The sequence below is a fragment of the Passer montanus genome, unplaced genomic scaffold (genome assembly GCF_014805655.1).
Source record: "Passer montanus isolate IOZ18808 unplaced genomic scaffold, ASM1480565v1 scaffold8, whole genome shotgun sequence".
Taxonomy (NCBI): Eukaryota; Metazoa; Chordata; class Aves; order Passeriformes; family Passeridae; genus Passer; species Passer montanus.
This window is the reverse complement of record NW_024373256.1, coordinates 8109924-8137287: the sequence shown is the minus strand read 5'-3', so window position 1 is coordinate 8137287 and position 27364 is coordinate 8109924. Positions and strand designations below refer to the sequence as shown.

Below are 27364 nucleotides of genomic sequence, written 5' to 3'. Positions count from 1 at the left end.
CTCCTGCTGAGGCTCTCCTGTACAGTGACCCCAAAATGCCACTCCATGTGTAACTTTTAGAAGTATATTATATAATTAACAGAAATAGAATTGTGACCAGGGATGGTGTGGAACCCAAACATCATTTGAAGTGAAGCTGGACCTCGAGCACTACTGAAGAGCTGTTACAAGAACTGTGTTCAAAGCCATTAAAATACCCACTGGAAACACCAGAGTCCATTTGAACAATTTATTAGTATCCTCTTTTTTTACAAGCTTTAGAAAAAGAATCCCAGGATTTTGCCTCCTGTGTGTTTTCGTCTCGCCTCCTCATGGTCCATGATGCCAGCTGAGGTTGTCAGTACAATATACCTGCCAAGAGAGTACAGAAGTTCAGTTTATCTCCCTGTTCCAGGCTGCTGCAACCTGACAGCACCAACTTCATCAGTGTTACAACAGCAAGGCCTGTTCCTGTAACAGGCCCAACACAGTGGGACTGATTATCAACAGTGCAAAAGCAGCTTCTCTCTCGAGCACAGCTCTGCAGCACACACAGGACACTGACACACTTCTGTTCCACAACTATTTGCCTCTTTCCCTGCACATTCCCACTGGGCAGTCCCTGTCCAGCTGCTGGACAGGTTTCTAGCCCAAGTCCACTTCTATCCTGCACAGATGCTGCTCCCCAGTGCAGAGGTGCCTCACTGGGATCTGCCTCAGTGCTGAACACTGCCTGGGGCAGGGAAGGATCTGCGCCTGCAGCAGCTGCCACTGCCAACATCTGCACTATTAACACACCTCACCCAATGTCTGAGAACCTCCTGTCCCACTCTAAATACTCTGAACACTCCCAATGACAACACAGAGTAGCTACACGGGGCCAGCTGAAGCAGGAGTTACTGCTGGAGCTTTAAGAACTGGAACAGCACAGAACTGTTAATCAATTCTTCCTCTGATGGGACAGACTGGCTGAGGCCCTGGAGACCCTTCCTGCTCTGCCACCCTGGTGCACTGGGAATTACAGCTCTCAATTCCACACACGTTGTGAAGAAAAGATACACTGCTAATAGTAAGATTTCCTGTGTTGTGGAGGTTTGTTCAACAGGGGCTCCAAGTCCCTCATCACTTCATATGTGATTAATGTGCACAGTCTGGACAGGTGAATCCAAGTGAATTCCACTGACCTGGTAACTTACATAACTTCTTCCCCATTTAAGAATGGCCATTTAGAAAACCAAAACAAGTATGAGAAAATCCTATTCCATTAAACTGTGAAATGGTCAAACAAGGATTTTACCAAAGCCAAGCAGAAACAGATCCTTGCTTAGCAGTGTCCCTGTAAAACTGGTTTAAAAGGGCATTTATATGGAGGATGGATTTTTACACTGGAATTTAACTCCAGGCTGTTCAGAGGAGAAGGTGCCAGGTGAGTCTAACTCAGGCAGTTTGTGAGTGAAACATTTTTACACACAACACACAACTGACCCTCCTCATACTCACCCAAACTGACGGGAAGGCAGCAGGTTGTTCTGCCACTTTTCCAAATCCTTCAGCTGCACATCAAATCTGGGACTGATTACACCACACTGTAAGAGAGGATTCCATTACAAACTGAAGAACTTTATGGATTTGCACACGTGTGATCCAGCTCCCTGCCTGAAGGGCTTCACCCAGTGCTGTCACACACTCTGTTACCCACAGCACCAGTGGTGCTTCCTCCCTTCCTCCCACTGGGACCTCCATCCCTGCTGCTCCCCTGAACAGCCCTGAACTGCTGCTGAAGCTACACCACCCACTGATGCCCACACCTGGGGAAGCACAAAAGCAGGCTGTAACACCAGCAACATTCCTGGGATTGCTCGGGGATATTCCACCTCTAACCACCACACACAGTTAGCACAAAAAACCCCATGGAGATTTTAACCAGGAAGAAATTAACACATAACTGGAATTTTCAAGGTAATTGTGTTACTGACCAAGACCCCAGCACCAGTTACCTCACTGGCTCCAATTATCTTAACAACTATCCAACACCAAACCAGAAGCACACCTTCCTGCACTACACACATCTTCCTGAAATAAACAACTGTTCCCTTATTGCAATGACTGAGAGAAGCATTACATCCATTAGCCTGGAAAATCCATATCATCCTGGAAGAGTTCAAGGAACACCACCCTCAAACCTGGCCTTTTATTACACACACATAACACTGTGTCCACTGTAATTACTGTGTCTACTGTAACTGCTACAGCAGCTTGGGGGTGTCAGCATTATCTGCCTCACACACTCTGCAATTTCAGATGGCATATTTATTCATCAGGACAGCCCCCAACACACTCTGACCAAGACATGTTTTTTATTTCTTTACTGAAGAGCCAACTCTCACAGGCTGGCTGTAAACAATGATGCACAGCAAGTCACACAGAACTACACAGCTCAGTAGTTTGAGACAGAAGCATGGAAGAATTTCCAAAACACACACAAATGCCTCATATGCCCCAGGAACCTCACAGGCACCAATTAATGTGACATTCAACTTTTCCTCACTGCAGGCAAAGCCCCCCTGGCAGCAGGAGAAAGGTTTGTCTTCTCCACATCTGCAGCTATCAAACATCAACTGGAAACCAACTCAGCCCCTGTCTCTGCAGACAAATCTTCCAGACAGCTTAAATATCAAAGAAACTGGGAAAGCACCAGGTAGCCAGAAAGCCTTTGAACACAGAGAAATACACAGCACGTGCAAGCAGCCTTCCCTGAAAGCATATCTCACACAGTCAGTTTAAAACAAATGTAATTAGTGACCCATGCCACTTCGAATGCAAATTAACCATCCTTTTAACTGATAACTTATCCATGCTACTCTTATTTACATGGATTCAACAAATACACCTCCTTTACAAGCAGTTCTTTTAGAAATGGAGCAGACAAATATGACATTTTAAAAAAAGTCTAATTTAAGCAATACTTTAGAGAACTGAATTCAGGAAGACAAATCCTACCTTGTTGAGTCTGCCTGTGAGGTTGACAACAATCTTCCCAGCTCTGTGGTCATCAATAATCTCGAATTCACCAATGTACCCTGCAGCAGACCAGCACAGACACAGTAACACTTAGCTACAATAACACAACCAATCACCTATGTTGCACCATTTCAAGCAGCCGGATTTCCATGGTTGCCCCAGCAGCACCCGGACCCGGGGAGCGGGGCGGGACTCACCGTGCTTCATCATCACGGTGAGGAAGCGGACGATGACCTTGGAGCACGGCCGGATGAGCACCTGGCGCTTGCCTCGCTTCTCTGCATTGTTGATGCTTTTGAGAGCATCGGCCAGAACGTTCATCCGCACCATGGTGCCTGGGGGAGGGAGGGAGGGAGGGCACACTCACTGCACGGCCCCCGGAGGGGCACAGCACACCGAGCAGCTCGCTGTACACTGAACCACCCAACATGGCACAAACCCGCATTAAACCTCCAACAGCGCTCTCGGGCTAAAGCAGCAAAGCGAGTCACACGCTCAGCTGTGACCAAGAGTCACCACAACACGTCAGGAAACCTGACACAGTTCAAAAACGTGGCCTTATCAAAGCACACACACGATTTCAAAACCCAGACACCATGTCAGCAGTGTGACAGCTCCTCAGGTAAATCAGTCCGGCCTTAAAACCCAATGAGCACCCAACTGCACAGCACCAGTGCTGGGCAATAACGAGATCCTACGTGGTATTAAACCAACAGATGCTGCTCGGCTCACTGCTCCGCAAAAAACCTGCGGGATGCACAGACACAACGGCCCGCCAAGGACACCCGGCAGCAGCGCTGAGGCTCGCCAAGAGGAGCCGCGGAGCAGCCCCGGCACGGCGGGGATGACTCGGCACCGCCGCCGCTCCGACAGAGCCCGGGCGCCGCCAGCACGGTCCCGGCGCTGCCCCTGCCCCGGGACACACGAGGGCTCTGCCCACGGACACACCGACACCGCTCCGGCCAACTCCCGCCCGGCCGGCGCCGCCTCCCCCCGGCCCGGCCGCGCCCGCTGCCCGCTCCGCGCCCTCCGCGCGGCGGCGCGGGCGGGGCGCGCTTGGGGCGCGGATGGCGGCGGGACGGGGCGGATGCTGCGCGCCCGCGGCCCGGCCCCACTCACCGAGAGCGCGATGGCGGAAAAGGAAGAGCCCGGGCCGCGCGGGCTGATGGGAGGGCCGGCGGCGGGAGGAGATATCGCGAGACTTCGCCTCTCAAGCCTGGCCTTCCCCATTGGCCGAGGCCCCGCGCCGCACTTCCGGAGCGACGCCGCCGCCTGGCTACCATGGCAACGGAGACGCTTCGCCCGCGTACGGAGGGGCACGAGGGACAAAAAGCTGCGCTCCGCCGGGCAGAGTGCACGGATGGAACCCCGGCCCGGGACAGGAGCGGGGACACGGGGACAGCGCGACACGGGGCCGCGGTGAGCACAGCCCCCGCTGAGGCACGGGCTGTGCCGGTGGTGAGCTGGCACTCCGAAGGGGCACAGGGCACCCGTGCTGTGGCAGCGGACGGGGCAGCTCCTCAGCCGGTGCCAGCGCATTCTCCACTGTGGGGAACAGAGCTGGGGACAGCGCGCCGTGTCACCGCCCCAGCATCCCCCCACCGACAGGCACTGCAACCCTGCCCACATCCCTGCTCCACTGAAAAATGCATTGACACCCTTCTCTGGTTCTCTTTAGTCTGTATTTACCTACCCAACAGTTACAATAGACACTGAAGAGAGTTCATTTAAAACAGTAAACTTTTAAAACATTAACACAGGTTTTAGCTTTTTAAAGAAAAACAGTTCAGTTTTAAAAAAGGAGGGAGAGATCATAGAAAAGCACAAACAATTCAGGCTTATTTACAGAGTCAAACTCAGCATATTCATTGTGATTTTGTATACAGACAAACATTCATAAAACCAAACGTGCTACAAGGCTCCATGACAACAGCAGTTTCCAGAACAATCAGCTCTTAAGGTTACACACACCTCCACTCATTTTCTACATCTCAGTGCAATGAGTTCACACTACAGCTAGATAACTGAACACAGATTTATACATTCCAGACCCCTACTGCACACATTCCCAGGCACACGCAGCCAAAGGAAGCAAACAGATCAGTGAGACAAGGAACCACTTCTGCCCCATTCGGGATGTGGGCCCCAGCCACGGCCACTCTCACTCTGCCAATTGTCCTCCTGCCACGAGGATCAGTAGTAACAAGCCTCCAGAACTGCCTCTCACACGTGCTGTAGCCACAATTAATGACCAGCAAATCTAACACAGTCACAGAAACACTATCAGGCATTACAGCTCTGCTGTTGGGGTAGTTATGCCCAGGGTGTGTTTGATGAAGACACTTAACAAGCTCCACACATCAAAGAAGAGGATGTCTCAGACAGGATCAGCTCCAGGCTGCAGAACCCTACTCAGCACAGCAAGAGACAAACCCACAGCAGCTGCTGGAATGACTTTTTCACTTCATCAGGGAGCCAATTAAAAAAAAAAAAAGTCAGTGAGCAATACAACTTCTATTGTCTTAATTATACATTAATTCTCAAAACTGTTCCCAAGAAAACCTTCTACTAGAGTGAACAGCAGTTAAGCCTTCATTCATTCTTCTTTTCCTTGTGCTTGAGAAGTTTGTTGATCTCCCTTTTTGCCATTCCAATGTACTTCGTGATGATCCCATGTTGGTTTAGTCCAGGAAACAGTAACAAGAAGCTTACTAAAGAGGAGAAGGAGAAAGAAAAAACAATTAATACTCCCTTAACAAGCTTCTGTCACTCTGCAATTCTCTGCTTCCCTTAAGCCCCATTAATTGCTTGAAAAGAGAAAAATATAACCCTGCAACAAAACCACCCCACCAGACTTTATCAAGCACTACTTCTAGCAGTCTCAATCCATTTCAGGCAGCTAACAAGAGAGCTCCTGGTGTTTTGCATGCCCACACTTACCAATAAGGTAGGTCAGAAAGAGATTGTGAACTTGCTGTCCAATCCAGGCAACCACAGCAAGAGTGAAGACCATGGTCATGAAGTACTGGAAGTGAAAAGGGCAGAGTCAGCACAGACCTGCTGGGGATTCTCCCTTCCCTGCAGTGTTTGGCAGCACTTCAACACTTCACACTAATGTGAAGCTTTCTGGCTCTTCCCCACGTGATACCTATGCACAGGCATGTTAAAATTGAGATTACAGATCTGTGATTGTCTATTCTCACTTATTTTCAGACCATCAGCTGGCCATGGTCACGTTCTTTTTTGTCCAGAATCCCTCAGTGCCAGGATGTGCCATCCCCAGTGCTGCACCCACACTGGTTTGGGACAGTGCCTCAGTACCTCATGCACCAGCTGGCACACTACTAAAGATCCAGGCTTTTGGACAGTTTGTGCACACTCAAAACACCTTGTTTCCAAAAATTTATCTATCCAGAGAAATCCAGCCTTCCTTTATCTAATTATCAAGGGTATGCTCCTAAACTACACAGAACTGCAAGTTTTGAAGTTTAGTATCTTCCACTCCAGGTCTGAATGAACGTGTGACCAGGATCAAGTCACAGCCTGGAGTGCCAGTTGTTGGTTTGGAATACCAGCTCATTCAGGCACATGTTTGCCAAAATACTTCAGACAAAATCTTAAGACAACAGAGATTAACTCCCAGCACTCAGTACCATTTTAGGCTTCTCTTCCTTCAGAGTGAAGAGGCGCTTCCACCAGCCAACAATCCGGCGGCGAGCTTTCACCAAATTGCTGCAGATCTCATGAAACCTCTGCTGCTGCTCCGTGGTCCTTTTATTAAAGGGAGGGTTAAAAAACAGAAACAAGAATTCAAGATTTAATTTAAGATTTTAAAAATCCCCCATGGCATTTTGCCAGCAGTAAAAATGTACCCAGTGTTTACCCCAGCATTTGCTTGGCCTGATACCTTACTGAGCACTGCAAGGAAGTGCCCATGTAATTTTCCTGTGTGCTGACTGTTAATTAAATTGACTCCCTGACCTTAATCTGCTCCAGTGTGATACACACAAATAATGCTTATCTACATAAGAACATTTATCCATTAGTCATCCTAAAGCATATACTTTAAAATTCACCTTTAACTCAAAAGGTTGCTCAAATTAGGTTCTTCAAGTTGCTGCTTGTATACAACACTTGCTTTTGTCAAATCTGTTTCAATCACAATCACACTCTCTACATTACTCTCTTTTTTATCACATTTACTACTGCTTTTTTCCAAACAATCAGTACTCTTCCACACAATTTAACTTTTCAGTATATATTATCCATTAATTAGTAAAAACTAGTTTAGCAGGACTAATTAGCATCTTTAATGGAGAGTACAGAATGTGCCTACTTCTTAAAAAAACCTGATTTTTTTTTAAAATCTGATTTTTCCAGAAGAAAAGGAACAATAAAGGTATGTTGTAGTAGTAGTAATCTTCCAGAAAGAGAATGAAGAACATGTTGCTGCTGTCCTCACTTCGTGTATTATAGAGATTGCTGACTTCTCACTAAAATGACTCTACAAATTAACTATTTACTATCCACAAATCAGATATCCAGTTTGATAAAGATCACAATTACACTCAATAAACTTTCAATTGAAGCTTTCCTCACCACTTATTAGAGCCAAAGATTCGAGGAGCAAGAGCAGGAACCAGGTAATCAGCCAGGCAGAGGAACATAACCAAACAGGAGACACCTGAGAGAACTGATGGGTCCAAATAGTAGATCATCCTGCAGAAAGAAGAGAAATTATTTCTGAGTGCTCCAACTGCTAAATACTAGACATGCTTGGTCACTTCTTCAGACTGGCTCAGAGCTTCCAGACCTACTCTCTTGCCTAACCTCAAACAAAATTAGAAATTTACAAAAAATTACAAATCACAAAATTACAAAAAATGCCTTTTTCTCTTAATATACCAGGTAAGAATATGCTACAAGCAAATAAGGTACAAAGTTCAGTAGAAGTAAAATTTCATCATTATTATTCTCTCAGAAATAGACCAAGAGTGAACTTAACACTGATTAAGGGATGAGTGAGTGAACACATGAAATAACCAGGTAGAGTAAAAGCTCTTAATTTTGTTGCTCAAGTCACAGAACCCAGATCCACTAGAGGCTGTCATTTGCTCTGTCTCTCCTGGCAGAGCCAGCCAAACCTGTTCTGGACAAGAGGCCATCAATCTCCACTTCAAGCAGTGCTGCATTCTCCATATTCAGTCTGCCATCACTCAAACACAGCAGAAGGGCAACTGGGTAAGAAGCAGCTGATCTCTTAAGTGTCTGATAACACCCAGCTGGGCCCTCTGCTATCCCACTGTGCTTCACAGAACTTCCTGAAAACTGAAACAGTGGAAGCAAAGAAATGACCCAGCCCTTGGTGGGGCTGTTCTGTGCATCTGCAGAGTGCTCCTGCAGGGCCATGTGTTCTGTTCATCTGCACAGCCACACTGTGCTGGGTGTTCAAGGTCATTTTGCTGAGTTCAGAACCAGAAGCAGTTCTGCATTTCCACAAAGTATTACTCAGCACAAGACCTTCCCTGCTATAATCACAGAGTTTATAACAGAATACCCTCAACTTCACACAATTACTTCTTTTAAAAGTTACTTTTCAGTTTCCATTTGATTCCCACCTTCGTCATGTCCCCTAAAAGCAAAAAATTTTATATTAACCAAAACACCAATCATCCCTGCCTCACCTGGTTCAACATTTTTTGTAATTTCTCTCCTCATTGCAGGAACAGTTACAGCTGGCAAACTGCAGAGCTGGCACAAACAGCTGCCTGTGCAAGGCAGCCAGGTCATTTTTACTACCATGTTACATGAAGGCACATCCAAATGCCTCCAGCACCTCCAAACAGACAGGCAACATCCTTCCACCCTGCTGACTGAAGTTACCTGCAGTCCTCCCTTTTCTCCTTTCTCAAAAAACATGACAAAGAATATTAAAAACCCTAGTTGTGTAAAAAAACCCCTGAACTTATCCTAAACCCACAGCAAAGAGGCAGAATAGGACATTGTGCCCTAGGGAAACAAGCTTTCTGTAAGGATACTGCTGGTGGTGAGGGAGACCAAAGGAGATCATGAGATCTGAGTAAGAAGCAGGGGACAAAGAATGAGGGCAGAACATGAATGCACCACTGAAGAACATCCAGCTGAGCACAGTAAAAACCCCAGCAACTACTGCTGGCAAACAGCTTTTGCAGAAACCATTCTGAGCAGGATGTGAATCACGTTACTTCCTGCTTTCATTACTTCTGGTTTTACTTTCCATCAAAGTTCACACGTTTTAAGAAAAAGACCCTAGAGTAAAAACCTTTCCATTAGACCTCTCCAAATGTCTACTAGTTTTCCTGATAGGTTTGGAAGCAGCCATGAAGATGCAGTGATGCTGCAGGCTCCTCCAGAAGGTACTCACAGGAAGGAGAAGGAAACAACACTCATCAGGGCCAGAGGAAACCAGGCTCGCTCCCAGCGCAGGACTTTATCCGTCATCAGGATCACTTCTCCCCATCCTTGCAACTGCTCTTCCAAGCTTGCAGTCTCAGCTGCCTACACAGGGAGAGAAGAAAATTCCTTTAACTAACCAGAGCATCAAATTAATTCCCACAGAGAAGTAGCTTAAAAAAACCTCAGTGTAATAATTAAAGATCCCAGCCACAAATCTTTCTGAGTGATTAAATCAATAATAATATTTTGTACTAATTATGACATTGTAGCTGTGATGCCTTTAAATAGCCAAGATCCTACCAGCATGTACAGGCCAAACAATACCCCTCCCAGATTCTGCCAAGGTGTTTTCCCCTAATCTCCCATTTACCACACCCCATCCCCCCAGACTAGTACAAAGTCAGGTTTTAAAGCCTCTAAAGTTTTCAGTGTCAATGACTGGAAAACTGTAATATGAGAACTGTTTAAAAATAAATGTATTTTCCAAGACAACTCTACCAGATTAAACTGAAGCTTTCTAGCTGCTGTCCAATGCCAGTTTATTATGAGGAAAATGGGTAAAGACTCAGAATCCACAGTAAAGTTATCCAACTGATCACAGCAAGTTTTCCCACAAGCTGCCCAAGACAGCTTTGTGATTCCTGCATTGCTCCCTCCACCTCTCCAGCAAGGAGGCCCCACCTGGGCTGCCACCAGCTTGCTAAGCAGCTCACCCGAGGTGCTCCACACTTAACAGAGCTTAACAGTCTCACCTCAGTGGGAGACGGCACCTCGGACATTACAAAACTCAGTAAACCATGAACAGAACCGAGTGCTGCCGAGCAGTAAGAGGTGAAAAGCCATGAAGGCACGCACGTCTGCCGTGCGGAGCCAACAGAACAGGATTCACTCCAGCTATGTGTTACACTTAATTCCAGTGAGAACTCCGCCGCCACTACAACACCAGCACAGCTCGTGGGCTTTCCACAAACTGCGGAGCCTCGCTGGGAGCTCCGAGCTCCCGGAGCCGTTCCCTGCGCCCGGCCGGGGGGCGCAGCCCCTTCACGGCTCCAGCCTCTGCCCCTGCACGGGCTTTTACAGCCATTTGCCATTCCCCACAGCAGCCGCTTACCAACTGAGGCATAACTATAAATACATATAGCCGTGTGTTTATTTAACTATTCACGCGTATCCTGGCACGTTCAGTTAAGCCGAATCACCCGACGCGCGCCGCTCTCCGGGATGGCTGCGGCGCTCGGTGCCGCAGCGGGAGGCTGCACACACACAAACAGACACGCCCGGACAGACAGACTGACACGGACAGGCACAGTCGGGCCGAGCGCCGCAGACCGCGTAACGCCAAGCGCTGCCGGGGCTCCGGCCCGCGAGCAGCAGCACCCGGCCCACGCGCGGCCCCGAGCCCGTCCCACACCGAACCGCGTCACGCAGCGCGGGGCCGAGCGGCCCCCGCCAGCCACCGCTGCGGGCAGGGCAAAGCACAGCAGGGCGGGCCTGGCTCCGCCGCCGCCCCCAGCAGGCCCGAGCGGCGGCCGCCCTCACCAGCTGGTAGACGCTGTTGTTGTCCCCCTCCGCCATCTTGCGCCGCTCCCGCACCGCCGGCCACGCCCTCCCTCACCGCGCCGCGCCGCCGCCTTTTATAGCCTCCGCGGGCCGCCTGAGCGCTGCGATTGGTCAGCTCCGGCGCCCCGCCGGCCGCCGGTTGGCTGCTGGGATTCGAACGGCGCGGGGCGTGCGCGCGCCCCCCTGCGCGCCGCAGTGCGGCTGAGGCGGCGCCGGGCCCGCGCGGGGAGGGCGGCACCCGCACCGAACAGTCGCGTTGGAAAAGAGTTCTGAGTCCAGCCTGCGAGCGAGCACCGCTTTGTCAGCTGCGCCACGGCACTGAGTGACGCACGTCGCGTCTTTCCTTAAAACACCTGCAGGGGCGGTGACTCTACCGTCACCTCTACCCTGTGCCGCCCGTTCCAGTATCTAATCACTCTGAACAAATTCTTCCTTATGTCCGACCTAAACCTCTCCAGGCTCAGCTGAAGACTGTGTCCCCTTGTCCTGTCCGTTGTTTCCTGGGAGTACAGCCGGCTCCAGCCCCCACTGACCAGGTTCCTGAGGTGACCCCGAGCCTCCCTTTGTCCCCAGTGAACACCCCCGGCTCCCTCAGCGGCTGCTCCTCACGCCGCTGCCCTTCCCCAGCTCCCTGCCCTGCTCTCAGCTCCCTGAGTCCCGAATGAACACCCCTGGTTCCCTCGGCTGCTGCTCCAGCCCCTTCCCAGCTCCGTGCCCTGCTCTCAGCTCCCTGTGTCCCCAGTGAACACCCCCAGCTCCCTCACGCCGCTGCCCTTCCCCAGCTCCCTGCCCTGCTCTGGCACCGCTTTGTCAGCTGCGCCACGGCACTGAGTGACGCACGTCGCGTCTTTCCTTAAAACACCTGCAGGGGCGGTGACTCTACCGTCACCTCTACCCTGTGCCGCCCGTTCCAGTATCTAATCACTCTGAATAAATTCTTCCTTATGTCCGACCTAAACCTCTCCAGGCTCAGCTGAAGACTGTGTCCCCTTGTCCTGTCCGTTGTTTCCTGGGAGTACAGCCGGCTCCAGCCCCCACTGACCAGGTTCCTGAGGTGACCCCGAGCCTCCCTTTGTCCCCAGTGAACACCCCCGGCTCCCTCAGCGGCTGCTCCTCACGCCGCTGCCCTTCCCCAGCTCCCTGCCCTGCTCTCAGCTCCCTGAGTCCCGAATGAACACCCCTGGTTCCCTCGGCTGCTGCTCCAGCCCCTTCCCAGCTCCGTGCCCTGTGTCCCGAATGAACACTCCCGGCTCCCTCAGCCGCTGCTCCTCACACCGTTGCTCTTCCCCAGCTCCGTGCCCTGCTCTCAGCTCCCTGTGTCCCCAGTGAACACCCCCAGCTCCCTCACGCCGCTGCCCTTCCCCAGCTCCGTGCCCTGAGCTCGCTCCAGCCCCTCAGAGTCCCTTCTGAACCGGCCACACCGCCCGATGTGCGGCCTCAGCAGTGCCCAGCACTCGGCCTATTCTGTTGGTAACATCAAAGCGCAGCAAAGGTGTTTTATTGCCTTCAGAACTCGTGGCAGCATGGAAAATAAATACAGGAGAAAGGCACTGGGATAGAAATATTGTTTCTGACTCAGCTTTCTAAATGCTTCAGGCACGTGAGGTCATGAGCGTAATGACCGTGCCCAGGGTGCCACGCAAGGCTATAATGAGAGCCAAGAAAACACCTCGGGCACCAAAACTGCTCTGGCACCAGCTTGAGGGAGACAAAAAAAGAGGAGGACTAAGGAGGACAATGTAAAAGCAAACACAGGTCTGTTCTGAACGGATTGGTCTTTCACAGGGTGCTTCTCACTAACCCGAGAACATATGTCAAGAACAGATTCCACACTGAATAACTCAAATTCATTCACATGCCACTAAAAGCTAACAGTATTTTAGTGTAACTTTTACACTTATAAATGTTGGAGTTCACTCTCAAAAGCTGTAATTTTACCACAGTAAAGCTCACATAAAAATTGATTTCATAAGTAAGTGATGATGCCAGCAATAATTTTATTAGTCTTTTAAAAGAGCATGGAGCCATACAGAGGCATGACCTCACAGCAGCCTTGCAGTGCCTGAAGGGGCCTGCAAGGAGAGGGATTCTTCATCAGGAACTGTGGTGACAGGACACGGAGTAAAGGGTACAAACTGAAGAGGGGAAATTTGGGTTAGATATTAGGAGGGTATTCTTTACTGAGAGTGGTGAGAACAGGCTTGCCCAGGGAGATTCAATGCTGGGAGATGCCCCTGCCCATGGCAGGGGTGTTGGGACTAGATGGTATTTAAGGTCCATTCCAACCCCTCTCCATTGTGTGGTTCTATGATGCATTACAGTTTCCACAGATATTTGCAGTGCCCTGCAGCAACACTGCTCTGGTCATCAGCCAGCTCCTGCTTTCATCCATTTATGTGATTCTCACCACAAAAACCCAAGCACTTACCGATGGACAAGCAGGCACTGCCATCATCTCCAGCAAGTCTTTCAGGTGCCCTTGCAGCTTTTCTCCATCCCAGAGGGCCCGTGCAGGTGCCTTTCCCTCCTGTTACGTGCTGCTCCATACCTCAGAGGGGCAGAGGGACCCAATACACATTTCATTATGCTATTAATAAAAACATTAGCCTGATGAATGGCAGAATTGCTCTAATCAGCTATGCATTTATGCACACAGCAGTAGTTTGTAGCTAATATCTGTAATTTCTGTGAAATTCTTTAGCTAAAGTGTTAACAGTATGCTCACAACTTCACTAAAGAAAAAATGCATTTTATAATTTGGGACCACATTAGCAAACACACAGATGGCAGGTGTCCTCTCAAATATCTTTCCTAGTCAAATTCTTTAATGCATAAAGTATGTCTGCTAATTTTAGGAAAAGCTTGACAAAAAAAAAAAAGGGAAGAAAAAAAAGAAAGCAAAGAAACCTTTGAAGTACTTGAGTGCACTAAAACAGAATGACTAATGTACCAGGCACAGAACATATTGGTGAATAATTGAAGTAAATTAACCTTAAAGACTACAGCACTTAGAAAGTGCTTCAATTTGGGGGACTTGGGTCTTTTGCAGACATTTGAAAAATTAGACAAAACATTATTCTATTTAAATAGGATAATCCTTGAGGGCAAAACCAATTGTTGCAAAGCAAAACCAGACCATGAAGTTCCTAAAAATACAAAACTAAATTCTGTTAACTGTATAGATCTGCTGCATTTTCCATTTGTTGTATTGACTGTGCCATTATCCTCCTACCAAAATAACCTAGGACACCACTAATGACTCCAGTTTAACACATCCCAGCAACCCATCTGGCCGGGCCATGCTCACATCCTGGCTTTCCAAAAGGGGAGAAGGAAGAGAGGCAAACAAGCAACTTGATTTTCAAAGGGCATCTCAACCATGAGACTACAGAACTGTGAGGGGGTAACAAAACTGCTGAACATAGGTGGAATTTGGCTTTGAGAAATCATTTTATAGCATGGACCCTTGGTTAATATTTACTGACGGTAAGCTGCAGGCAAAAAATAGCCCTCAGCTGAACTGACTTGTACAGCTTCAGCTGGTTTGTATGTGTTCAGAGAGGTGATTCTAGACTGCATTATTCTAGGTGTGCCTCACTGCAGAGAAAATATACACCAGTTCCTCTGAAAATAAAGGAAGTGCCCTTCTGTCTTTGGAAGAAGTGTCTTTTAAGAGAACGTAACTAACACAGTCTTATTTACTATGCAGGATGTGTGAGCAGAACCTGAATTTTAGGTTTCATCAGGACTGTACCAACCTCCCATACTGTCAACATTTCAACATTTCCAAGCAAAATGTGTCAGCACACAAGCCAACAGTGACAGTCCCACTAACTCCTGCACATCTGAGCTGTCTCCTTTGCATTAGTTATGCAAATTTAAGCCTCTGGAGAATCCTGCTCTAATTTGGGGTTTGGTTTGTATTTGTTTGTATCAGGCACTTGATTCCTCCCTGTAATTTTCACAACCACACAGTGTTGCACAGAAGGAAATTAAAAACACATATTCATTTTTATTTTTTAAAACTTTATTAAATTACGCAGTAAGAACCCATCTCCACACAAGTGTTTCATTTCTGGATGGCAGAGGTATAATACATGAGCCACAGGTGAGTGCATTACCCCTCCCTTCCCCCCAGCTTCCAAGAAACAAAACAGCAGGTACAACACACTCCTGTCACTACACTTCTCCAACAGATTGTTCATAAGGTCATTTTTAACTGGAGAAAAATGAAAAGGACCAACAGTGTCAAGTGTCCTGTTCTGCATGTGAATGTTCTTCACTGCAACATTCCAACAGCTTTTCCTGGGGTGCCGGCAGAGGGTCAGGAAGCAGTGGCAGTGGAATGCGTTTGCACGGGTACTGTTAGATGCAAAGCCTGTGACTTCCCTAGAGGTAATCAGGCAATCAGAGTGCAAGGAAGGCCATATGACTGTTGAAAACTGTTACACTTCAAAGTGCATGTCCACAAAAAGTTGGCAACGGAGGAGAAAGTGAATTCTAAGACCTACTGCGGAGGCAGAGCAGTCAGCATAGTGCAAATACTGAAAGGAACAGAAGTTTGCTGGCATTATCCAAAAATCACCAGCCAAGCTTCCTACTCAGATGAACTGCTGCAAACCCTTTCAATTAAATTCATTTTATGCCAGTAGTGGGCTTGGCTCAAATATTTTAATACTTGGATTTTGACTGAAAAAATGCTGTATTGAAAGTGTGGTTTTACTCTGAAAAGTGACTAAAATGGCATTAAGGACCTTCCCACATTTTTCAGCAACTGTCCATAATGAATTCACCAAGTTTACAAAAGAGAAACTCTCTATACAGAGCTACAAAGAATTTATCTGGGTTCAGAATGCCAGGGTGCATTTCTGCTTTAGCTATCAGCACCTTTGCAGTTCTGCAGTTGTAGCTGAATTCTGTGGGGTTTGTTTCTCTAAGAAAAGGAAGTTGCCTTTTCCTAAAGGTGTCCTACTTAAAAAATAAAACAAAGTCTTTCAGACAACCAGGAGACAAGCAGGACCTTGATCCAAGGAAGATGATGCCATTTTTAGTGAGACTTTTCTGACCATAATCACACTTTGAGAACTGATTAAAAAAAAACCTTGGTGGAAGATTCCCTATGGATGCATTACTGAACAGCCATCTATAGAAGAAATATGGCAAAGGAAAACCACTTTGCAGAAATCTTTACAGATCTAGTTGAACAAAAATTTGAGAGTCCTTCATTTCTTGGATTATATGGTATACCCCTGTGAAGTGAAGCACTAGAATTTACAAGTGTGAACTAAAAGGATTAGGAAAATGAAGTAAAAAGCATATCACTCTACCTCCACCAGAACATCACTTTATTGTTTATCTGTCATCAACAATGTAAAACTCTACTAGATACTCTATCCTGGTTTTTAAAAAGGTAAAGATTACATTGGATTAGCTACGTCGTACGAAAGAAACTACAGCAATCACAGTAGAATGAGATTGGAGGGACAATTTGAATTACAAAAAAGTGTACACTGCAAGCAGAGGGAAGTGCACATTAAATCAAATTCCTGTAGGAATCATTACTTTTAAATGCACAGTGACAATTTTGAGAAACTGTACATAATAGAATCACAAAAATGACTTTAAAATAACCAAAATTACATTTTGCATTTGACCATCCAACTCATAAGTAATCGTTGATGTTCTATATTTTCAGTGCTTTTGGAGAAATTGTTTACCAAACAGAATTTAAGTTGTTAATTTGACTAAACTGTGAAGTAGAAGGATTGAAATAAAAAGTATATTGGAAGTACGCCTAACCTACAAGAATAAGCCAAGAGGGGTGTATGCAAGGAGAGGCTGGGAGGGAGGAGTGAAAGGAAAGAGGAAAGGGAGAAGAGAACAAAGGCTTTTTCTTCTATCTCAGAAGTTCTTCCAATGCAGCGTGTATCTGATGTACAGCTCTTTGCTTTCAGTCCATTTCTGAAGTTTACATTTTGTAGCCTTTTCCCGTACTAACTGGTCAACTCAACCAGCACTGCTGCCACAGAACAAGAGGAACAAGGATCTGAATGCATCAAATCTGCCCTTGCTGTGATTTCTTCATGGCCCCATTTTTCTGTTTTTCTTTGAACAGGGTTCGGTGTTTCCTGAATTGTTCACAGGGTCAGGTGGAATTGAGTTCCAAATCACTCTGCCGTTTGTAGCATCCTGATTTCTTTCTGCAGCTGACCCCCAGACACGTTTGCAGTTCTTCCGTAGCAGAAAGACAAACCGTGTTGCTCAAGCGGTGAGCTTTCACCCTTGACCGTGGGGGTTGCAGACCATTGTGTTTAGCGTATCCCTGAGTGCAGCTATCCTGCAGGATTCACTTCCCAGTGCACCGAGATTTCCTAGGTTTCCTCAGATTAAGCCCCAGTATGCATCACCACCGACTGTGGTGCGGCTACGGATGCCTGAGGCCGAGTTGATTCTGGTGGATGTCTGACCTCGCTGAACCAGACCGAGCTGCTGTCTCCCTACTCATACCCAGGCAGTCCAACCTTCATACAGCTGAGCCAAGTTATCTAGATTAGTTGCTTCCTTAATCACAAAGTCAACCTATTAAAAAGGTCAAACAAGGAATTAAAAATAAGCTAGAGTTTTAAAAGTGTTTAAGTGATCTTAGAATTTACTGCTGAATGCCACCTGCAAATGTTTTATTGAAAAAAATCTGAAATAACTGTAGACATAACTTTGTGCAGTCCACATAATAAACAGGAAGCGCTACTGCAAAAAAAAAATCACATTATCACCTCATTCACAGCCCCTATCTTGGCAGTAGCCACACCATTCTCAAATAGACACGGACAACTGTGTCCCCTGACTCTGTTGCCCAGAGACAGGAGTGTGTTATGTTAGTGAACACAGAAGTCCTGTCCCTTGGGCAGCTGTACAGATCTCGTGCTCTCCCGGGCTATCAGCTGCTATGGAACAAATGTTAGCTCACTGACAGACAAAAGACAATTTTATCTGATTCATGGCTTTACATAAACGTCCCATATGGAAAACAAAATCATATGACCAAAAAAAAAAGCAGCAATACAAGGCAGCAGCAACCTTGATTTGCACTGCAATAGCTCCCATCCCCAAAGGAACCCCCACTCACAACACGATTTCAGCCCTGAAGGCACACTTCAGCATACACACCTGCTAATTAGTGTGCATTTAAAGCAAGCACCAGTACTGGAACTTCATTTTCAACTCACCTGTTCAGCCACAGACATTCTCCTGTTGGGATCCACATCTCGGCCCTCTAACTTGGCTTTGACCCGCTTCCACACGCTAACTGCGTAGGAATTCCTCTCCTGCACAGCTACAGGTACAAAACAGAGTTAGTGCAGCTTGACATTCCTGCACAGAAACCCGCTGAGGTATTTTTTTCTTGCTGTCAGTGGTAGGGTTGTTGGTTTTTTAAGGTTTATATTTACCTTTTCCTGTTTTAGGGTCCCTGGCTGTCTTTTTGGGACTACAAGCAACACTTTTGCCAGTTCCTGGGACTGTGTTTGGAGGAGTATCTGCTGATGTTGCAAGATTTTTCTGAATTAGCTTTCTTGCATTCTGTGACATCACCTCTGGCTGAGTTTTCTGCCCTGTATTGCTACGTACAGCTGTAAAGAAAGTTTAAAAGTGCTTAAAGTCTTCAAAATAATAACATATTATAGAGGCATGAAAAAGCACAATTAAATGCATATCAAATAGACCTATCAGTTTTTTCAGAAAAAAATGCATTTTAAATTCTGCACCAGTTTTCAATCTTTCCATTTTTAAATTTCACTTCATAAACAAGAAGTTTTATTCCACTGCTAAGAATTTATTTATATTAACTAAATTGTCTGCATTCAAAGTTCAGTAAGAGCTATGATCCCTTCTCTAATATAAATTCCTGATGGCTTCATGTTTGTGTCAGTATTACCTGCAGCAAAGGTTGGCTGATATGTAGCAGCTGAAGTTGGGCTGGAGCATTCATTTGCTGTATCCGTGACTAAGGGTGATGCAAACCCCACCAGATTATTGTAGACACTGGGAAACATAATGGAGCTGGTAAATACTCATGCAACTACTTGACTTACTAAAAACCCAAAAGTTAAATTAATTTAAATTTTGCAAGAGGATTTCTAAGAAAATCATCAAGTATGTGCCCCTGATGTGTTCCTGCTACATAAAAGCAGGTATGCAAAATGTCTTTTCTCACCTGAGACAAGGTAACTCTTACCTTTGGCTCTGTGTTTTAAGCTCTTTCAAGGTGGGAGTTATCTCCTGCAGCATTTCAACATGTTCCTGACTGCGGACTTGACCCATAACCTGAACTAATGTAAACAGAACTGTCTGAATATTATCTTGCCATGATTTATATTCACCCAGGAACTGCCTAACACTGTTCTCATAGGGAACATCTTCACCATCTGCCAAAGCCGCTTCTTCATCCTGTAACCAAGATGTGCAAAAGGTCAACTGCTATATTTTGGCTAAGAGAATAAAGTGGAGATTTCAAAGCCCTTTCAGTCCTTCAGTTTTTCATCTGATTACAAATAACTGTAATTTTCAGTAGTTACATATGAAAAAATAAATTTTTAAATTACAAATTTTTTTACAGATTTAGAACCAAGAGAATTTATAAACACAATGTTTCAACTGCCAAGAGAGAGAAAAGGTTCAGTTCAACCAAAGCCTGCTGAGGCTAATGCTAGAAAGTTTTATGAATTCTTAAACATGAACTTTATGTATTGAACTCCATATGCACAAACATTTTATTATTTCTAGACACTTTACAAAGCACATAGCTACAACTGTTATTTTTCTTAAACTGTACTGACACAGGTTTGAGGAATAAATTTAACAATGTTTCAGGCATACCTTTGCCATAGCTTTCAGTAGATGCTTGACATCTCCAAGCTGTCTGTTATGACCCGTGAGCACAGTTTTAATACTATCCACCAGATTCTGAATTGTTTCACAAACTGTTTCTATTTGCTGTTCTCTTTCTGTTTGTACTGTTCTCTGTGTAGATATCTCCTGGCTCAACTGCTTGTGAGCTGAGTGAAGCCATTCAGAGCTGCCAATAGGATGTTCGAGACCAGTGCCCTAAAAATAACAGAAACATTTCTTTATCTGTACCCAGAGATAAAATTCACTTGCTGTGTAGACAGCACTGCCAAGTGTTTAACTGACAGCATCAACTCTGCAGCCACGCTCCATCTGCAGGCATACAACACTGAGAATGGAAGACAAAGCTGAGAACTGCTGCAGTGATTCTGAAGGCTGCATGCTTGCTTTGCCCCATGCTTACCACCCTCTGCAGCAGGCGGAGCTCCAGGTCGGACACGGAGCTGTTGAACTGTGAGGCGAAGGAGCACATCTGCTGGCAGCGCTTGAGGAGGTCAAACAAGGCAGTGTCCAGGTTCAGGGCTTCTGCTGTTCTGATACGTAAACTCTCAAAGTGGATGATATTACTGCAAAGGAAAGTGACCTGAAAGTCAAAGCAAGAGTGAGAAAAATTATTTCACTTCAACTGTCTATTAGACAAATGGTGTTTTTTTCACGTGCTTTGAAGCGAGGATTTTAAACACGCAGATACTGCTCTGTTACAGTAGCAGTATCATCCCAGGGTCACCCAACCCTGCAGCAATTCTCACAAAGATTATTCCTATTGCTTTCAAATGCAATTTCCAGAAGTACTTGGTTACCTATGCTTCAGATGCAGAGCAGAAAAATATCATCTACATAAACCTCAAGTAGGAAATGAAGAGTGAACACACTCATGGAATCAAGAGTACTGTACTTATCCACAGTACCTGGCTCGCTCTTTGACTTTCTTTCAGTACAAGGTTTCTTCTTTCAGCAATAGTGGCATCAAAATCTTGCAAGACTGGGGCCAGTGCAGGATTAGCACCTCCTGCCCATTTTAAACGCTGCTCAATACTTGCTTCAAGTGCTGCTAATTTCTCCTGCATTGGGGAAGAAAAAAGCCCATATAGATAATTCACACTGATATACAGCATTCTAGGCCTGACTTTAAATAAATTGTGCATATATAACACATGCAGACACTTTTTTATGCCATATATGTAAAATACCATGGCATTCATGATTAACAAATGTTAGTTTATGCTTTTTAAAAGTTTATTTTCAGTACACATCACAACTGGATTTGATTGTTATATAAAGTCTACCTGTCTAGACTTTAACTCACCAAAAAAAAGGCAAAAGTAATCAGATTTCTAGACTAAGAATTATATAACATCATAGGAGTCTTGCCATTATTTTGCAAATAATTCAAGAAATTATTATAAACAGTACCTATGCAACTAAAAAAGGAAATTAAAATTCAGGAAGCTAAGCAGTATTTAACAAACAAACATTCTATATTACTGGCACCAAAGAAATCTAAAGTACTGAGCAAAGCCACAGTACACAAACCTTAACACACAGAAGAAGAAATTTGCCCATTTCTACAAAGGGAACTTCGACATTTAGCTATGAAAAATGATAGTAAGGATGATCTGAGGCACACAGACTTAAAGAAAAGGAATATTAGTTGCCTTCAGAAAGAAAGGGACTTTCACAGATTTGTTTTCTTCAAATACATTTACTGCTATTCCAAAGAACATTTTGGATGAGACAGCAAAACCAAACAATACAACAGTATCCATCAGACAGACTGGAAGAGATCAATGATAGTACCCCCACATTTGTGCAAGACAGCAAGCCAGACAACATAATGTGAAGGTGGCAGATGATGTGCAGTTTGTGTTAGCAACATTTCCATGTGCTGCTGAAGAACCCTCCCCAAACACTCCTACCTGGACCGTTGCAATGGAAGCTTCAATCTGACTGAGCGCGTGAAGTTTCTTTTTCATGTTGGTTAAAATTGCAGAGCGAGGTGGAGGAGTGACAGAAATAGCCTGGGGGCGACTGATGAGGAGATCTTCATGCTGCCACTTTAAGAAAGCAACACCAACACTTGATTGTCAATATGGATCAGCACAAAATACTTTGCATCACAAACAGCAATTCCAGTGCTCTGGTACCCTTTATAAGTAAGGGCACTTAAAAGGGTTGAGTGTCAGACAGCACCAGCACAGTTCAAGGTCCTAAATCATTCAAGAGCATTAAATTATACAAGTAGTTGTAAATGATGTTTTGCTGGCTTGGATGTTTATACCATTAATCAGGCTACTAACTTACTAGATGTGATTTACGCACATCTTTTTAATCTAAAGGAAAAGCCATCAATATTCAGAAATTCACTTGTGATACCTTAAAACAAAGATAATTTTGCTTATCGGTGTAAAATGGTTTATTAACTGACCTGGAGAAAGCCTTGTCCCTTATACAATTAAGATCACTGATAGTACAACACAAATGGATACCTGTGTAAAGGTACACAATGGTATTTATCTAAAGCCTCAGAAGGGCATTTTTCAGGACTGATACTGCTGCTATTTGTATTTTTAATGAAGCAAAGAGTGGAGAGAAGACAGTCAATGCATTAAAACTTTGAAGGAAAGGTACAAAATGACATTCAGCACTTCATACCCTCTGTTCTAAGCCATCTGCTCCCTTAAAGTCAATCTGAGAAAAAGGGGAGAACAGGACAGCATTGCTGGTAAGAAAGCCAGAGAATTACCTATTTTCTAAAAACCTACTTAATGGCTATAGAAAAAAATTACATGTATCGATTTAAAAATGTATATGTTGCAGAATTTGCAAAAAATTAACTAGTTTTCCAAAAAAACTAGCAGCAACATTGTTCCTTATATATTTACAGCATAATTACAACCAAAACAACATATTAAGTCCATTAAAATACCTCAGAAATTATTCAACAAAACATCAATGTTTGTTGTGCCCAGACACTAACTCAGGCTCGTTTTTCCCAGAGCCAGTCCGGAATCCCCAGCCCGTGCTGGGCTCTCACCTGGAACATGGCAATGTGCAGCTGCACTCTCTGCAGGCTGGTCTTGCACGAGGAAATGCTGGTTTCCAGCCTGCGTACCAGGTCGTGCTTCTTCCAGGCCGTGTCGTAGGAGCTGGCCAGCACTGTGGCCCTGTTCATCACCAGCTGTGAGAACTTGCCAATCTGGATGTTGTGCTCCACGGCTTTCTTGCACAGGTCATCCACAGAAACTTTGCTCTCTGCTCCAAAGTCTTTAGCCTCTACCTGAGCTATGATATCGACACCCAGAGCGCTGATGAAACTGCACAAGGTCAGTCCCAAAGCTTGATTTGGAAGGCCAATTAAAAGCTGCCTCACAAAGTCTGCTGTAAAAGCCTTAATTGGCTTGGCCATTTGATCTTCACTAAAACAAGAGTTCCTGTAAAGGGCCTTCACATTGACAATTTGAACAGGTCCATTTACTGCATTCTGATCTTCAATTGAACTGATTCCTTTTAAAGGGAAAGAAATAGTACTTTTGTTATAAACAAAACATTTGATGCATCCAGAAGTATAATACCCAAATTACAAACACAGCAAAATCACAGGAAATCAGTTTTAGTTTCTGCTTCCTTACCACATATCCAGGGTAAGATACAGCAAAAGTGACCACTTTATGTTCTTCTGAACAGGATAAGAAGTGGATAAAGGCATACTGAATATCTGATAACATTTATTTACCTGACAGTGTCTTAGAAAAGGTACCACAGAGCCTGAAAAATTCTTTAATTGTTTGCAGTCTCTTCAGAAAGAAAATTTCCTCCAGGACTTGCCGATTATTGTCATCATCAAAGAAGTTCACCTGGGTGCTGCGGGCTTCCCGAATTATGTCAATCTTACGCCAAGCAAGAGGTATCTCCATCTTGTTTAGCTGAACAACATAAAGGAAATTAATTAGTTTGGGGTTTTTTAAATGTTTCCTAATTCTGACTCCAACAGTACTCCAAAAAGAACAAATCCATACCTTTTCAATCAATAAACCAAATGCAGTTTCCACTTGAGCAAACATTCCATCAAAAGCTACCAAAAGCATCTGACCAGCTGACATTTTGGGAGTTTCATCAACTGAACCATTTCTTGGCTGAATCAGTTCACCATACTGAGCATGAAGTACTCTTAACAGGAAAAAAAAAGAAAGAAAATTTACATGGTTTTGCTTAGTCCACAATAAACAGAATTTTCTTAAGCTGATTCCACAGGTTCACTGTACCACTGATGGACTCACCACAACTGGCTCCAGGGAAACACCACTTGAAGATTTTGAATTGGTTTGTTGTGGACCAAGCACCTACACAGAAATTTACTGTCCCACATTACAAGACACACAAGTCTTTGTTTGCTTGGTGTTTTGTCTCATTTTGCTTTTTTAATCAAGTTACTGACTCATTAAGCAAAAGCTGCTCATCAAACCTCCTGATAAGTAGTGCCATGGTTACAAGTTCTCCCTTTCACAGGTTCCTCCCACAAACTAATGAACAAGTTCCTATTTTTAGCATCCTTTCACTTCAAATGCAAAAATCACAACTAAGTATTTGGAAGAAGTTGACTACCAAAAGTCAGTTTTAAGCAGATGTAAGTGTAAATTGCTGGAGCTCCATATTTCTGTGTATGTGGATAAACACACAAACATGCAGAGAGGAAACCAGAGCACACTTTATACCCTGCACTCTGCTGAAGGTATTCTTGGGCAAGAAAAGTCTGTACATCAAATAAAAATTAGACAAATTAATGTTCTTCAGTCTTCACTCTCTCACACCTGAACTGAAAAAAGGTGATTTACCTTGCAACATCAATGTAATGAGTGTGTGTCTCCTCTTCTATACCCATAGCAGCATTTCTTAAGTAGGCTTGAAGAGATTCAACCAACGTTTGCAAGGGGACTCCATCAGTTGTTTGCTCTATAAGATTATCCAATTCATGGAGCATACTTTCTAAAGTATACTCTCCCTTCATTAAGCACCTAAGTGCTTCAGGGAAAATGATCTGCCGGAAGTTTGAGTTCAATTCCTGTTGGGAAGTAAGTATGAAAAGGTAAGAACTTTTCCCCTTCAAAAAGTATCATGTGCAACATCTTTTGTCATTTTAGTACTAGACCACCATGCAGCAGACATGATCTAAAATATAGCATGATGGTGGTCAGCCAAGAGTCAGAAGTCTGCTCTTGGATTAACTTTGAAGAAACCAGGAATACATTAAACCCCGTACAAAGCCAAAGCTTTGACATCTGTAGCAATGTAGTAACAACCATCTCCACAGCACCAGCAGCAACACCTGACAGCCATCCTCAGCAGAGGCTGGGGGGCACAGAGCTCATAATTTGTGAATTGGTTTCATCAATGTCAGCTTTTCTTTTCCATTACATAACTATGAACAAACTAAATAATTTACTGAATTTATGATTTGCTAAACTGATTGGACTAGACAAAGGAAAAGTAGCAGAAACTTTCCAAGTAGTGATAATTTTACCACAGAAATCAATGCAGAGAAGAAAAACACTAACTTAAGTGGCACAGAGCAATTTCCCCAAGCAGAATGCAGGAGAGGCCTAAAGGCAGCTACAGAAAGAACCAATGTGCTCTGTCTCCAAAAGGAGATGAAACACCAAAAAGACTGGTTGTCTTGACTGCCAAGTGAGCAGGAAGCTCAGTGAATACATTTTATCTAAGAGCTCACAGGAAGGACAATGTGTGGGTGAAAGATCCCCACTGCAATGCAGTGAAACTGCTGCCATGCACATTTCTGAAACAGTTCTGAAATGTTACAACTTCAAAGAGGGAAAAAAATAAAGTGATGAAAATCCAAATGCACTTATGCAGCTTGAGAGGAAAATATTTCTCAAATACAATACAATGGAACTAAAAGCCTCAAAAATCTATTTTACCAGCCACAGTTTATAAAGCACATCAGTCTTCAGTAGATATTTCACTCAGACTGCCCTTCATGAGCTTTTTTATGTTTCATTACTGTGGAAACATTTCTGAACCACAAAATTATAAAGGCATTTTTCTCCTTCCCAATATTGGAGACAGGGTCCTGTACAACAGATTTTCTGAGTTTATTTGAAACTATTTCATTCAGGTGAAAATTAAGTTTAGCACAAGCAGAGAACAGAAAGAACACAGTCTGAAGAGTTTGGAAGTTGATCTGGACTGCCAGCAACAGAACAGAAAAATGAAAAGGAGACATGGAGCTGGTGTGTCTATAAAGCTGATACCAACGTCCTCCTCATGATTACTTACTTGACAGCAGTTTTTTTGCAATTTATCATGTACAGATCAAATAAAAATATAAATGACAGAAGCAAATGCCTGTTCAGCTCAACCAAATAAAGCAATGAGGAGCAAGACTTATGAAAAAATCTCAGCAGCATCATGAACAAACATTTAGCCCATTAAGGAACAATCTATTCAGAATGACTTTGCTGACGCCTTGAAGGATAGGGGAAAAATAACATAAAAGAATCACCTGAAGTGAGATATATACTCCATTGGCTAAGTGAACAGCTTCTGATGCTTCCATGGGGTTTGGAATATCTAAGTCCTGGGGTACAAGATGGCACTGCTTCAGCAGCTGCACAAGGCACGTGACATTCCCACTCATGCTGCAAAGCTCCTCCAGGAACCAGGCTCCATCTCTGGAGGTCAAATCAACCAGCTGCTCTCCAGCACTGGACGCTGCACCTTCCATCATCAGGTTTCGCCTGGATGAATTAAAGAGACACTTAGGCACAGTGCCTGCTGCCACACTCCCCACAGAATTCCACCACCGACTATTCCTGCCACGTGCTCTCCACCAGGAGCCTTCTCTGGAGAGAGCTCACCTGGTGAGGGCGCACAGGGCGGAGATGATGACGCTGGCCAGGCTGAGCGAGCCCTCCTCGCCGTTCTCGTGCAGGAACACTTTGATGCAGCGCTCGATCTCCTTGAGCTGCTCCTCGCACACGGGCACGGTGACGGCCTCCTGCTTGAGGCGCTCCACCTGCCGGATCAGCCGGCTGTTGATGTCGGCCGCGTAGCGCTGCAGCGTCATCTCCGTGGCCGTGATGAACTGGCACACGCTGGGCGGCGGCTGCGGCGCGTACTGCATCTCGTACCTGCCAAGCACAGGGACAGCACTGCACTTCCCTCCTCACACTGCTTTCTGCTCTGCAGGCAGGAAAAAACTACGTTCCTAATGCTCCTAAATCACCTACTCCTCCTCAACTCTAAATACCACAAGAGGTTGATGACTCCCTAACAATGCTTTTATAGGGTCCTAAAATGCACCATATTCCACACCTATTTGCAAGGACATAAGACAACTGTCCTTGAAGAAAAGAATGAATAGAAGATAAAAAGAAAGATTTCAGAAGAAATGCTCAAATATAATCTAGATCTTTTAAGCCAAGCCATAGTAATGCTGAAACAGCCTGAC

General features: G+C 45.0%; 3 protein-coding genes across 5 annotated transcripts in view; all 3 read right to left on the bottom strand.

The window, feature by feature from the left end:
* Positions 1–215: 215 nt before the first annotated feature.
* Positions 216–4232, bottom strand: RPS15A (ribosomal protein S15a). Its single transcript, XM_039732000.1, has 5 exons — positions 4120–4232; positions 3198–3335; positions 2980–3059; positions 1480–1565; positions 216–351 (listed from the first exon to the last, which is right to left on the bottom strand). Exons 2-5 carry the CDS (start codon positions 3328–3330, stop codon positions 258–260), a joined length of 393 nt encoding a protein of 130 aa, XP_039587934.1. The 5' UTR covers positions 3331–3335; positions 4120–4232; the 3' UTR covers positions 216–257.
* Positions 4233–4663: 431 nt separating this feature from the next.
* On the bottom strand, positions 4664–11125 carry ARL6IP1 (ADP ribosylation factor like GTPase 6 interacting protein 1). 2 transcript variants are annotated; one of them, XM_039731998.1, is made up of 6 exons: positions 10975–11125; positions 9404–9537; positions 7600–7719; positions 6654–6771; positions 5941–6025; positions 4664–5711 (listed from the first exon to the last, which is right to left on the bottom strand). In XM_039731998.1, exons 1-6 carry the CDS (start codon positions 11008–11010, stop codon positions 5593–5595), a joined length of 612 nt encoding a protein of 203 aa, XP_039587932.1. In that variant the 5' UTR covers positions 11011–11125; the 3' UTR covers positions 4664–5592. The 2 variants fall into 2 exon arrangements, with proteins under 2 accessions (XP_039587932.1, XP_039587933.1); XM_039731999.1 differs by having other exon boundaries at positions 7603–7719.
* A 3879-nt stretch (positions 11126–15004) lies between these two features.
* Positions 15005–27364, bottom strand: part of SMG1 (SMG1 nonsense mediated mRNA decay associated PI3K related kinase) — a 60214-nt gene continuing 47854 nt past the window's right edge. For both annotated transcript variants that reach the window (XM_039731877.1, XM_039731878.1), the window contains 15 exons: positions 26772–27044; positions 26417–26651; positions 24732–24958; positions 23916–24066; positions 23633–23822; positions 22934–23403; positions 21816–21953; positions 20808–20960; positions 20303–20482; positions 19870–20097; positions 19229–19440; positions 18929–19035; positions 18444–18623; positions 18222–18328; positions 15005–17574 (listed from right to left, as the gene is read on the bottom strand). In XM_039731877.1, coding sequence (XP_039587811.1) covers positions 17497–17574; positions 18222–18328; positions 18444–18623; positions 18929–19035; positions 19229–19440; positions 19870–20097; positions 20303–20482; positions 20808–20960; positions 21816–21953; positions 22934–23403; positions 23633–23822; positions 23916–24066; positions 24732–24958; positions 26417–26651; positions 26772–27044 — 2929 coding nt within the window. In that variant the 3' untranslated portion in view covers positions 15005–17496. The remainder of the gene's footprint in view (positions 17575–18221; positions 18329–18443; positions 18624–18928; positions 19036–19228; positions 19441–19869; positions 20098–20302; positions 20483–20807; positions 20961–21815; positions 21954–22933; positions 23404–23632; positions 23823–23915; positions 24067–24731; positions 24959–26416; positions 26652–26771; positions 27045–27364) is intronic.

Excerpts from the sequence above, each read along its gene's own strand:
- RPS15A (XM_039732000.1), bottom strand. The coding sequence starts at position 3,330 with ATGGTGCGGATGAACGTTCTGGCCGATGCTCTCAAAAGCATCAACAAT. Across the intron at positions 3,060-3,197 it reads CACCGTGATGATGAAGCACG|GGTACATTGGTGAATTCGAG; the intron begins GTGAGTCCCGCC and ends GGTCTGCTGCAG. Across the intron at positions 352-1,479 it reads CTGCCTTCCCGTCAGTTTGG|GTATATTGTACTGACAACCT; the intron begins GTGAGTATGAGG and ends CTCTCTTGGCAG.
- ARL6IP1 (XM_039731998.1), bottom strand. The coding sequence starts at position 11,010 with ATGGCGGAGGGGGACAACAACAGCGTCTACCAGCTG. Across the intron at positions 9,538-10,974 it reads ACAACAGCGTCTACCAGCTG|GCAGCTGAGACTGCAAGCTT; the intron begins GTGAGGGCGGCC and ends CTCCCTGTGTAG. Across the intron at positions 5,712-5,940 it reads CTTTCTGACCTACCTTATTG|TAAGCTTCTTGTTACTGTTT; the intron begins GTAAGTGTGGGC and ends TCTCCTCTTTAG.